Source organism: Mustela lutreola, chromosome 5 (assembly GCF_030435805.1).
Source record: "Mustela lutreola isolate mMusLut2 chromosome 5, mMusLut2.pri, whole genome shotgun sequence".
Classification (NCBI taxonomy): Eukaryota; Metazoa; Chordata; class Mammalia; order Carnivora; family Mustelidae; genus Mustela; species Mustela lutreola.
The window spans coordinates 163,034,024-163,047,411 of record NC_081294.1 but is presented as its reverse complement, the minus strand read 5'-3'; the positions used below and the strand labels follow the sequence as shown (position 1 = coordinate 163,047,411).

General features: G+C 37.0%; 1 protein-coding gene across 14 annotated transcripts in view; it reads right to left on the bottom strand.

Annotated features, from left to right (window-relative positions):
* Window positions 1–13,388, bottom strand: part of LOC131832697 (butyrophilin subfamily 1 member A1-like) — a 114,589-nt gene that overhangs the window by 30,085 nt on the left and 71,116 nt on the right. For 8 of the 14 annotated variants that reach the window (XM_059176044.1, XM_059176048.1, XM_059176049.1 and 5 more), the window contains exon 5: window positions 9,814–9,834. The exons of the other annotated variants lie outside the window; for them this stretch is intronic. In XM_059176044.1, coding sequence (XP_059032027.1) covers window positions 9,814–9,834 — 21 coding nt within the window. The remainder of the gene's footprint in view (window positions 1–9,813; window positions 9,835–13,388) is intronic. 14 annotated transcript variants of the gene reach the window in all.

Genomic DNA, 13,388 nt, shown 5'->3' with positions numbered 1-13,388 from the left:
GTGTTCTTACAGAATGAAATGCTCACTCTTTCCTTTGGAGATGATTCTGGTAGTTTCCTCAATGTTCTACCTCTTTTCCCAACCCATCTATATCCTTTCATAAATCAATATATAATAAGTCTCCTAAGAATGCATCATATCATTATCATATATGTATCATCTTTATCATATATGTATCATCTGTGGACATTTATATTACTTGCTTTTCTTGCATGGCTATATGAAAAATCCTCTAATAAACATTGGGGAGAGCATGCACTTTTTAGCAGTAGTGTTTTTAATTTCTCCTGATAAATACCTAGTACTTGATTTACTGCATGATTCGATTAATTCCATTTTTGTTCTGTTGAGAAACATGAAAATATTTTTTCCAATATTGGCTGCACAAATTTATATTCTCATCAGTAGGTCATCATGTTCCCTCTCTACACCTTCACCAAAGTTGCCTCTCTGTTTTATAAAAAACATTGTGCCAGGTATTTTTTCATCTATGTGTTCAGAGGATGAAACACTGACTCTTTCCTTTGGGGATGATTCTGGTAGATTCCTCAACATCCTACCTTAGAATTCAAATCCCATTTATATCCTTTCATGGGGTATGAATATTTAGTAAGTCTCTTAAGGACATCTCCCTTTGCATGATCCGTCTGAGGTCTCATAGAGCCTAGTGCGAAGTGTGATACATGTCTATTTCTAAGCAGCTCCTAATCAAGACTCTTATAAATGTCTTACTTTTGGCTCAGTGGAGTATGTCCAAATACATAATGTTCAGACTAAAATAAGATGAAGTCAGTCCAAATTAATACTAATTTTAAAAATGTCTAGATGATAATATTTATTAATAAACATATCACCACTGGAAAAAAACAAGTTGAAGTCAATCAAAGTGTTTCATTTTCACATAAGTGATTCTGTGAAAATTAACTATATTGGGTTTTTTTTTATACCTAGGCCAGAGAAGAAACCAGAGATTATGTTCTCTTTCCTTCATAATCCAGAAAAAGAGGGGGCAAAACAAACAAGGAAAAAGTCATAAAAAATCAGTTTTTTTCCACCCAAAGTGTAATGGTGGACTAGTCACACTCAATTCTGCACTGATCAGGCCACTGACTCTCAGTGAAGAAGATCACATAGCGCTGACCAGTCCCATGTTCAGAGCACCATCCAAAGCAATGAAGTGGGTATGTAATCCTGTGGGGTCCCAGAGAGTACTTAGATCCTTCTCTGAAATTTTGAGGGTTCTCCGTTTCTAAATGGAAATCAAAAGAAATTAGGAAATGACCACAGAAAAGAGATATTTCAGGAATAGGGAACAAATGCTAATGCATATAGATCAAATAACTTTGAAAATAACCTAAATAACCTGGTGAAGAGTTAAAAACAAAATCAAAACAAATAATAAAATACATGAATAAAGTATATGAAACTTATGCATCTTTTATGTCAACAAACATAGTGAAAAATGTAAAGCCTTAAAGGAGCCAACTATTGGGACACATGGGTGGTCCAGCTGTTTAAGCCAGCAACTCTTGCTTTTGGCTCAGGTCATGTTCTCAAAATCAGGAGCTCAAGCCCCACATCATGCTCCATGCACAGAACAAAGTCTCCTCATTATTTTTTCTCCCTCTCTCCCTTCCCTCACTCTCACTCACACTGAATTTCCTATGTACATAAATACGTCTTTAAAAAAAATAGCCCAATAAGGTTGTTGATGCATTGATTTGGACTCTTATCATAAAAAATACAAATTAGCACTAATTATCATCTAATAATAAATAACTAAGGGATTAGACAAAACCAAGGTCAATGCTAAAGTTCACATATGGAATTTTATTTTAGAAGTGATAATAGAAAATAATCCTCAAGGGATAACTGAATATTTATTGGGCCTTTAAAAATTAAAACAACAACAAAAACAAAAACCCTAGGGTTACCTGGTTGTCTTGGCTTCTTAGTGGTGACATTTGGTTTTGTCTCATGGACTGACCACTGACTCATGTGTTCCAGGCCCTCTTGGGGCGCATTGATCAGTTTGTAGTCTACATGTACCTCTCCCTCAGCTTCTACCCTCTCTCATGCTCTGTCTCTCTTTCTATCTCTCTAAACTAAGTAATGGAAACCTTTTAAAATGTAAGAGCAGTTAATAACATGGGATATAATTGAACAAAGATGCTACTGTACAACCTACAATTTATAATGCTACAAAAGGACAGCTTTCTTTCAGCTTATATGTCAACAGATAAAGAAGTCCATTTAAACAACTGATAGGGAGGAGGAGTCAAGATGGCGGAGAAGTAGCAGGCTGAGACTACTTCAGCTAGCTGGAGATCAGCTAGATAGATTATCTAAAGATTGCAAACACCTGAAAATCCATCGGCAGATCGAAGAGAAGAAGAACAGCAATTCTGGAAACAGAAAAACAACCACTTTCCGAAAGGTAGGACTGGCAGAGAAGTGATTCCAAGGCGACAGGAAGATAGACCCCGGGGGGCGGGGCCGGCTCCCGGCAAGCAGCGGAGCAACCGCGCACAAAATCAGGACTTTTAAAAGTCTGTTCCACTGAGGGACATCGCTCCAGAGGCTACCCGGGGCGAAGCCCACGTGGGGTCAGCGTGGCCTCAGGTCCCGCAGGGTCACAGAAGGATCGGGGGTGTCTGAGTGTCGCAGAGCTTGCGGCTATTGGAACGGGAAAGCCGGATACAGACACAGAGCCGACAGTAAGCTCGCAGCTCGGGGTGACCTTGAACCGGTTGCAGGCTCAGTGAGCTCAGAGCACGGCCGGAGGTCAGGCAGACGGGAGTAACTGGGTGCTCTTCTCTGAAGGCGCACTGAGGAGTGCGGCCCTGGGCTCTCGGCTCCTCCAGACCAGAGACCAGGAGGCTGCCATTTGTATTCCCTGTCCTCTGGAACTCTACGGAAAGCGCTCAGGGAACAAAAGCTCCTGAGAGCAAACCAGAGCGGATTACTCACCCAGGCCCCAGGTAAGGGCTGTGTAATTCCACCTGGGGCAAAGACACTTGAGAATCACTACAACAGGCCCCTCCCCCAGAAGATCAACAAGAAATCCAGCTGATACCAAGTTCAACTACAAAGGAGTGCGGTTTCAATACCAAAGAGAGCAGCAGAATTCCAGAGGAGGAGAAAGCCAAGCACGGAACTCATGGCTTTTTCCCTGTGATTTTTTTTTTAGTCTTGCAGTTAATTTAATTTTTTTCTTTTTCATTTTTTTTTTCTCGCCTTCGGTAAAATTTTTTTTTAACTGTTACCTTTTTCTTTTTTAACAATTTTTTACTAGTTTATCTAATATATATATTTTTTCTTTTTTATATTTTTCTTAGGTGTTTTCTTTTTTTTAAATTCTTCTCTTTTTTTTTCTTTTTTCTTTTTTCCTTTTTGAACCTCTTTTTATCCCCTTTCTCCCCCCTCAAGAGTTTGGATCTCTTCTAATTTGGTTAAAGCATATTTTCCTGGGGTTGTTGCCACCCTTTTGGTATTTTACTTGCCCCTTCATATACTCTTCTCTGGACAAAAAGACAAGACGTAAAAATTCAACACAAAAAAAAAAAGAACAAGAGGCAGTACCGAAGGCTAGGGACGTAATCAATACAGACATTGGTTATATGTCAGATCTAGAGTTCAGAATGACAATTCTCAAGGTTCTAGCCAGGCTCGAAAAAGGCATGGAAGATATTAGAGAAACCCTCTCGAGAGATATAAAAGCCCTTTCTGGAGAAATAAAAGAACTAAAATCTAACCAAGTTGAAATAAAAAAAGCTATTAATGAGGTGCAATCAAAAATGGAGGCTCTCATGCTAGGATAAATGAGGCAGAAGATAGAATTAGTGATATAGAAGACCAAATTACAGAGAATAAAGAAGCTGAGCAAAAGAGGGACAAACAGCTACTGGACCATGAGGGGAGAATTCGGGAGATAAATGACACCATAAGACAAAACAACATTAGAATAATTGGGATTCCAGAAGAAGAAGAAAGAGAGAGGGGAGCAGAAGATATACTGGAGAGAATTAGTGGGGAGAATTACCCCAATATGGCAAAGGGAACGAGCATCAAAATTCAGGAGGTTCAGAGAATGCCCCTCAAAATCAATAAGAATAGGCCCACACCCCGTCACGTAATAGTAAAATTTACAAGTCTCAGTGACAAAGAGAAAATCCTGAAAGCAGCCCGGGAAAAGAAGTCAGTAACATACAATGGTAAAAATATTAGATTGGCAGCTGACTTATCCACAGAGACCTGGCAGGCCAGAAAGAGCTGGCATGATATTTTCAGAGCACTAAATGAGAAAAACATGCAGCCAAGAATACTATATCCACCTAGGCTATCATTGAAAATAGAAGGAGAGATTAAAAGCTTCCAGGACAAACAAAAACTGAAAGAATTTGCAAACACCAAACCAGCCCTACAGGAAATCTTGAAAGGGGTCCTCTAAGCAAAGAGAGAGCCTACAAGTGGTAGATCAGAAAGGAACAGAGACCATATACAGTAACTGTCACTTTACAGGCAATACAATGGCCCTAAATTCAAATCTCTCAATAGTTACCCTGAATGTTAATGGATTAAATGCCCCTGTCAAAAGACACAGGGTATCAGAATGGATAAAAAAACAAAACCCATCTATATGTTGCCTCCAAGAAGCTCATTTTAAGCCCGAAGACACCTCCAGATTTAAAGTGAGGGGGTGGAAAAGAATTTACCATGCTAATGGACATCAGAAGAAAGCAGGAGTGGCAATCCTTATATCAGATCAATAAGATTTTAAGCCAAAGACTATAATAAGAGATGAGGAGGACACTATATCATACTCAAAGGGTCTGTCCAACAAGAAGATTTAACAATTTTAAATATCTATGCCCCCAACGTGGGAGCAGCCAACTATATAAACCAATTAATAACAAAATCAAAGAAACACATTAACAATAATACAATAATAGTAGGGGACTTTAACACTCCCCTCACTGAAATGGACAGGTCATCCAAGCAAAAGATCAGCAAGGAAATAAAGGCCTTAAACGACACACTGGACCAGATGGACATCACAGATATATTCAGAACATTTCATCCCAAAGCAACAGAATACACATTCTTCTCTAGTGCACATGGAACATTCTCCAGAATAGATCACATCCTCGGTCCTAAATCAGGACTCAACCGGTATCAAAAGATTGGGATCATTCCCTGCATATTTTCAGACCACAATGCTGTAAAGCTAGAACTCAACCACAAAAGGAAGTTTGGAAAGAACCCAAATACATGGAGAATAAACAGTATCCTTCTAAAGAATGAATGGGTCAACCGGGAAATTAAAGTAGAATTGAAAAAAATCATGGAAACAAATGATAATGAAAATACAACGGTTCAAAATCTGTGGGACACAACAAAGGCAGTGCTGAGAGGAAAATATATAGCGGTACAAGCCTTCCTCAACAAACAAGAAAGGTCTCAGGTACACAACCTAACCCTACACCTAAAGGAGCTGGAGAAAGAACAAGAAAGAAACCCTAACCCAGCACGAGAAGAGAAATCATAAAGATCAGAGCAGAAATCAATGAAATAGAAACCAAAAAAACAATAGAACAAATCAACGAAAGTAGGAGCTGGTTCTTTGAAAGAATTAATAAAATTGATAAACCCCTGGCCCAAATTATCAAAAAGAAAAGAGAAAGGACCCAAATAAATAAAATCATGAATGAAAGAGGAGAGATCACAACTAATACCAAAGAAATACAAACTATTATAAGAACATACTATGAGCAACCCTACGGCAATAAATTTGACAATCTGGAAGAAATGGATGCATTCCTAGAAACATATAAACTACCAGAACTGAACCAGGAAGAAATAGAAAGCCCGAACAGACCCATAACCAGTAAGGAGATTGAAACAGTCATTAAAAATCTCCAAACTAACAAAAGCCCAGGGCCAGACGGCTTCCCGGGGGAATTCTACCAAACATTTAAAGAACTAATTCCTATTCTCCTGAAACTGTTCCAAAAAATAGATATGGAAGGAAAACTTCCAAACTCATTTTATGAGGCCAGCATCACCTTGATCCCAAAACCAGACAGGAATCCCACCAAAAAAGAGAGATATAGACCAATATCCTTGATGAACACAGATGCGAAAATACTCAACAAAACACTAGCCAGTAGGTTTCAACAGTACATCAAAAGGATTATTCACCACGACCAAGTGGGATTTATTCCAGGGCTGCAAGGTTGGTTCAACATCTGCAAATCAGTCAATGTGATACAACACATCAATAAAAGAAAGAACAAGAACTATATGATACTCTCAATAGATGCTGAAAATGCATTTGACAAAGTACAGCATCCCTTCCTGATCAAAACTCTTCAAAGTGTAGGGATAGAGGGCACATACCTCAATATCATCAAAGCCATCTATGAAAAACCCACCGCAAATATCATTCTCAATGGAGAAAAACTGAAAGCTTTTCCACTGTCAGGAACATGGCAGCAATGTCCATTATCACCACTGCTATTCAACATAGTACTAGAGGTCCTAGCCTCAGCAATCAGACAACAAAAGGAAATTAAAGGCCTCCAAATCGGCAAAGAAGAAGTCAAATTATCACTCTTCGCAGATGATATGATACTATATGTGGAAAACCCAAAAGACTCCACTCCAAAACTGCTAGAACTTATACAGGAATTCAGTAAAGTGTCAGGATATAAAATCAATGCACAGAAATCAGTTGCATTTCTCTACACCAACAGCAAGACAGAAGAAAGAGAAATTAAGGAGTCAATCCCATTTACAATTGCATCCAAAACCATAAGATACCTAGGAATAAACCTAACCTAAGAGACACAGAACCTATACTCAGAAAACTATAATGTACTCATGATAGAAATTGAGGAAGACACAAAGAAATGGAAAAATGTTCCATGCTCCTGGATTGGAAGAATAAATATTGTGAAAATGTCTCGGGTACCTAAAGCAATCTACACATATAATGCAATTCCTATCAAAGTACCATCCTTCTTTTTCAAAGAAATGGAACAAATAATGCTAAAATTTATATGGAACCAGAAAAGACCTCGAATAGCTAAAGGGATATTGAAAAAGAAAGCCAACGTTGGTGGCATCACAATTCTGGACATCAAGCTCTTTCACAAAGCTGTCATCATGAAGACAGCATGGTACTGGCACAAAAACAGACACATAGATCAATGGAACAGAATAGAGAGCCCAGAAATAGACCCTCAACTCTATGGTCAACTAATCTTCGACAAAGCAGGAAAGAATGTCCAATGGAAAAAAGACAGCCTCTTCAATAAATGGTGCTGGGAAAATTGGACAGCCACATGCAGAAAAATGAAATTGGACCATTTCCTTACACCACACACAAAAATAGACTCAAAATGGATGAAGGACCTCAATGTGTGAAAGGAATCCATCAAAATCCTTGAGGAGAACACAGGCAGCAAGCTCTTCGACCTCTGCCGCATCACCATCTTCCTAGGAACAACGCCAAAGGCAAGGGAAGCAAGGGCAAAAATGAACTATTGGGATTTCATCAAGATCAAAAGCTTTTGCATAGCAAAGGAAACAGTTAACAAAATCAAAAGAGAACTGACAGAATGGGAGAAGATATTTGCAAATGACATATAGGATAAAGGACTAGTGTCCAGAATCTATAAAGAACTTAGCAAAATCAACACCCAAAGAACAAATAATCCAATCAAGAAATGGGCAGAGGACATGAACAGACATTTCTGCAAAGAAGACATCCAGATGGCCAACAGACACATGAAAAAGTGCTCCATATCACTCGGCATCAGGGAAATACAAATCAAAACCACAATGCAATATCACCTCACACCAGTCAGAATGGCTAAAATAAACAAGTCAGGAAATGACAGATGCTGGCGAGGATGCGGAGAAAGGGGAACCCTCCTACACTGTTGGTGGGAATGCAAGCTGGTGCAGCCACTCTGGAAAACAGCATGGAGGTTCCTCAAAATGTTGAAAATAGAACTGCCCTATGACCCAGCAATTGCACTATTGGGTATTTACCCTAAAGATACAAACGGAGTGATCCAAAGGGGCACATGCACCCGAATGTTTATAGCGGCAATGTCCACAATAGCCAAACTATGGAAAGAACCTAGATGTCCATCAACAGATGAATGGATCAAGAAGATGTGGTATATATACACAATGGAATACTATGCAGCCATCAAAAGAAATGAATTCTTTCCATTTACGACAACATGGATGGAACTAGAGCGTATCATGCTTAGCGAAATAAGTCAAGCAGAGAAAGACAACTATCATATGATCTCCCTGATATGAGGAATTGGTGATGCAACATGGGGGCTTAAGTTGGTACGAGAAGAATAAATGAAACAAGATCGGATTGGGAGGGAAACAAACCATAAGTGACTCTTAATCTCACAAAACAAACTGAGGGTTGCTGGGGGAGGGTGTTTGGGAGAAGGGGGTGGGATTATGGACATTGGGGAGGGTGTGTGCTTTGGTGAGTGCTGTGAAGTGTGTAAACCTGGTGATTCACAGACCTCTACCCCTGGGGATAAAAATATATGTTTATAAAAAAAATAAAAAATCAAAATACAAAAAAAAAACAACAACTGATAATTTGTGATGTGGAAACCATTTACTAATGTGATTTTCATAGATCAAATACATTTTTTCCAAGATAACTTCCCCTCCGAAATATAAAAAAAAAAAAGACTAATCATGTTTTTTTTTAAGTTCTGTATATAAACAAAAGATATAATAAATAATTCAATAGTGTATGTATGGAAAAATGGCTAGAGAAGTAGTCAGTACTTATCCATGAGGGTGAAAATACGAGATAGAAAAGAGAGAAAGTAAAGCAGGTATTGTATTCATCATTTGAAAGAGAAGGTCTCTGACATTCCAAAATATTATGAAATATGCTATAATTACATCATTTATTGTCTCCTTTACTCATTAATTAAGCCAGTGCATGGATATCCATCTGCTGATTATGTAGCACTCATCCAAGGACAAGCCTCAAAGTTCATGCAGATTACCCATGGAGTCTGAACTGAAACTGACGGGGATTGGATCTTTAAGACTTTAGAACATGGTGACATCCAGAGTCAGTAACCCAAAAAGTCAAGCAGGCTTCATTGCTCATCCCAAGAAAATCTGTGGTTATTCTAAGGCAAAATTGTCCATGGACATTTTGTAAAGTTCATACTTAATCTGATGATAACACATATATCAATTCATACCTTGGACACAGGATTGAAGCAGGTTATGAAAGATTTTTAAAAATTGAGTGCATAAATGTAAGTGAGAAGAAATCCCATACATGGGGAAATTTCAAAAATGCAGAAGAGGAAGTAGGTTTTCCAAGTGCATTATATACAAGCTTCAATTTCTCAATTTCCAAAGAAGTGGGTTAGCAAGGAAAAGATACATGAAAATTAATAAAAACTTTGAAAATAGCTCACATTAATAGACATTTAATGGTGGAACAGGCTGTCCTCTGCATTGAAATGGAGCACCATGAGCCTTCTCATGATTTCTGGGGCGTTTACTGCATACCTTCATTTACTACATTGCCCATATTTTAACCAGGTCACCTCTCTGTAGAATCCAGGCTATAATTGCAAACTTCAAGGAATTATAGATGCAATGATATAACAGAGCTCATGGACACTTGGACAACCAAATTCATAAAAAAAGGAGTAAATACACAATTCCAAAACCCAAATTGCTATTTATTTCCTTATATTTTTAGAGACTGTCAGTACAAGGAAGTAATGGATGACTTACCATGTTCTACCTGAAGTTTACCTTAAAAATAATAATACAGAAAGTTAGAGAATGAAAGTAAAACTTCTGACAGTTCATTGCTCTTTGAAGGCAGTGAATCTCATTATAGATAGGACTGGGAATAATAAATTATAAATTTTGTGTGTGAGAGCCAAGTGTTGTGCAGCTACATAAGAGAAAAGCACAAGTTTCAACTACATAGAGATTCTGCCCATATCCCTGGGCAGTGTTGGAATATATATATTAATATATTATATATAATATGTTATTATATATAATATGTTATGTATATATTATATTATATATTATTTATATTTATAAATATATATATATACACAATATATATAAGTGCAATATATAGGTGTATATATTGCATATATACAATTTATAATATATAAAAATATATATTATATATTATTAAATAATTAATAATTATTAAATAAATAATATATATATATAATATATATAATATATATATTCCATCACTGCCCAGGACACTTGGATATATCTGGATATATACAAATTATATATATATATAATTTGTCTATAAGTATACCTATATCTGTATCTGTAATATATTTATCTCTATATACATATCTATATCCATATCTTCTTTATCATATATCTATCTTTGGACATTTACATTACCTCCATGTCTTGCTTCACTATATAAAATTCTCTGATATACATAGGGAACAGCATACAGCTTTTTGCAGTACTGTTCTTATTTTGTCCTGATAAATATTTTGTTTTTGAATTACAGAATAATATGGTAATTCCATTTTTATTCTTTTGAGAAGCATGAAAGTTTTATTTCAATATTGCATGCACCAATTTATATTCCCACCAGGAGCTCACTCTACTCCCTTTCTACATCTTCAGCAACATTTGTTATACCCTTCCTTCTGATAACAGTCATTGTGATGTGCATGATATTATATCTTATTGTGGTTTTGATAGTAGATGTTTCCCTAGTGGTTAGTGATATGTAACATCTTTTCCTGTAAATGTTGGCTAACTGTATGTCTTTTTTGACATTAGTCTGGTTATGCCCATATTTAATTGGATTGTTTGAATTTCTGATATTGATTTATTTGAGTTTGTTATATATTTTTTATTAATCCCTTATCAGATATATCATATGAAGATATCTAGTCCCATTCAACAGGTTACCCTTTCATTTTGTTAATAGTTTCCTGCATTGTGCTTAAGTTTTTTACTTTGAGGTAGTCCTATTAGTTTATTTTTGTTTTTCTTGTCCTTGCCTGATTTAACAAATTCAAGTGAATTTGCTAAGACTGATGTCAAGAACTCAGTGCCTATATTTCCTCTAAGAGTTTTATGGTTTAGAGATTACATTTAATCAAATTTTATTCTTTTGCAATTATCTTCTTAGTTTTCTCAACACCATTTATAGAAGGGAAATTTTTCCCATTGTGTTTTCTTGCCTCTTTTGTCATAGAATAATTCACCATATAAGTGTGGAGTTCTTTGTAGGCTTTCTGTTCTGTTGTACTGATCTATGTATGTATCTACTTTGTGCTAGTAAATCACTGTTTTGAGTACTATAGCTATATATGTTAAACCATGAAATCCAGAAGGCTGATACTTCCAGATTTTTCCTCCTTATCAAGATTTCCTGCTTCTGAGCTACGATGGCAACATTGTCAGGCTTCTTTCACTCTTCAAACACAATTAGATATCAAATTATTCTGTATTCCTGGTAAATAAACATGAGGAATACAGAACAAATCCACAATTAAAGGGAGAGAAAGGGTCACATTGAGGTAGGTAGGAAGTTCAGAGACATGGTTTTAGAAAGAAATAGATCACAGCTTCTGTGGAAGGAGGGGAGTCCTGGTTGCAGAGAAAGGTGTGAGAGAGAGAGAGAGAGAGAGAGAAACACACCAGGGAAGACACAAGAAGGACACTTCCCCAAAGCCATTGTGTGGAAAGAGACAAGCTGATTTGTGTTTGTGTGTGTGTTGTTGTTCTTGTTGTTCTTTGTATGTTTGTTTGGTTGGCTGTTTAGTTGTTGTTGTTGTTGTTGTTATTATTGCCTTTTTTTTTTTTTAAAGCAGGCTTTAAAGACTGGAGTTTTAAAGATCAAAGGACTCCACTGGAATATAGCCCTGAGGGAACTATCTTACTCCTGAAAGAAGAAGACAGGTAAACAACCCCGAGGAACACTACATGAAAATGAGGGTCTGGGAAATACCCAGGGAACATTGGGAAGATTAATCATGGTACTGGGAGTGCTTCCTTGAGAACAGCAGGGATGGATACCCCCTCTCTGGAGAAAAGGGAATTGACTAGTGCCATTTTCCTCCTAAACTCCTCAACATAAACACAGACTTACCTTCAGTAAACACCATGATGCTGAGATTGGCTGCCTAACATTCTTACACCAGACTTCACATACCAGCGCTCTGCTTCCACTGCTTTTCTCTGTCAAGCCTGCCTCAGTCCCAAGACAGTAGGCCTCTTCCTCAGAGGACCAACAGAATGGTTATCCACAGCTTGTCTCCCAACCAGAGAGTTCTGCAAGGATTCAGTTCTAGTGGAACTAAAATCAGACCTCATTTAATAACCAGATAAGAGCACACCTAGTTAAAAGTTGCCGCACTATTACACAGTTTCAAACACTGTCCACAGCAGGCAAGGAGAGCCTCAGAAGATGACCATCTTGAAAGACAGCACAACCAAAACACAGCAGAAAAATATATGCAGAATACAACAGAGACAGTCCCTAAAGCATCAGTCTCTGGATACCATATGAATTCTTATTTTCATAAAGTCATTCCTCTCAGGATCAGGAAACAAAACATGCTTTCCTAACACAGAGAAGACAGTGACAGAAAAAATGTCAGGACTGAGGAAATCCTCTGAAATCAAACAAAAATATAAGGTCTCAGCAGAGATCTAAGCAAAACAGATATAATTAATATGCCTAATGGGGAATTTAAAGCAACCATCATAATATTCTAGGTGGGATTGACCAAAAGAATAAAAGACTTAGGGAGGTCCTTACTGCAGAGATAAAAAAGTTAAAAAAACAATCTGTAAGAAAAAAAAAATGAAATAACTTAGATTTAAAACAGATTCAATGCAATGGCAGGATGAAAGAAGCAGAAAAATGAATTGGTGACAAAGAAGATAGAATAATGGAAAACAATAAGGCTAAACTAAAGAGAGAAAGAAGAATTATGCATCAAGAGAATAGACATAGGCAACTCAGGAACTCCATCCAACATAATATTTGTATCATAGGAATAACAGAAGAGAAAAAAAAGGAGCCAGACTTATTTGAGTTAATAATAACTGAAAAATTCCCTAATCTAAGGAATGCCTCCAAATATAAAAGGCATAGACAACTCCCTTCAAAATAAATAAAAACAGTTCAACACACAAAAAAATATTGTGGTTAACCTTGCAAAATATGGTTATTAAGTAAAAAATCTAGTAAGCACCAAGACAAAAACAGTCACTAAATTACAAGGGAAGACATAAGTCTAGCTGCAGTTCTCTCCAAAGAAACTTGTCAAGACAGAATAGAAAGCATGATATAATCAACA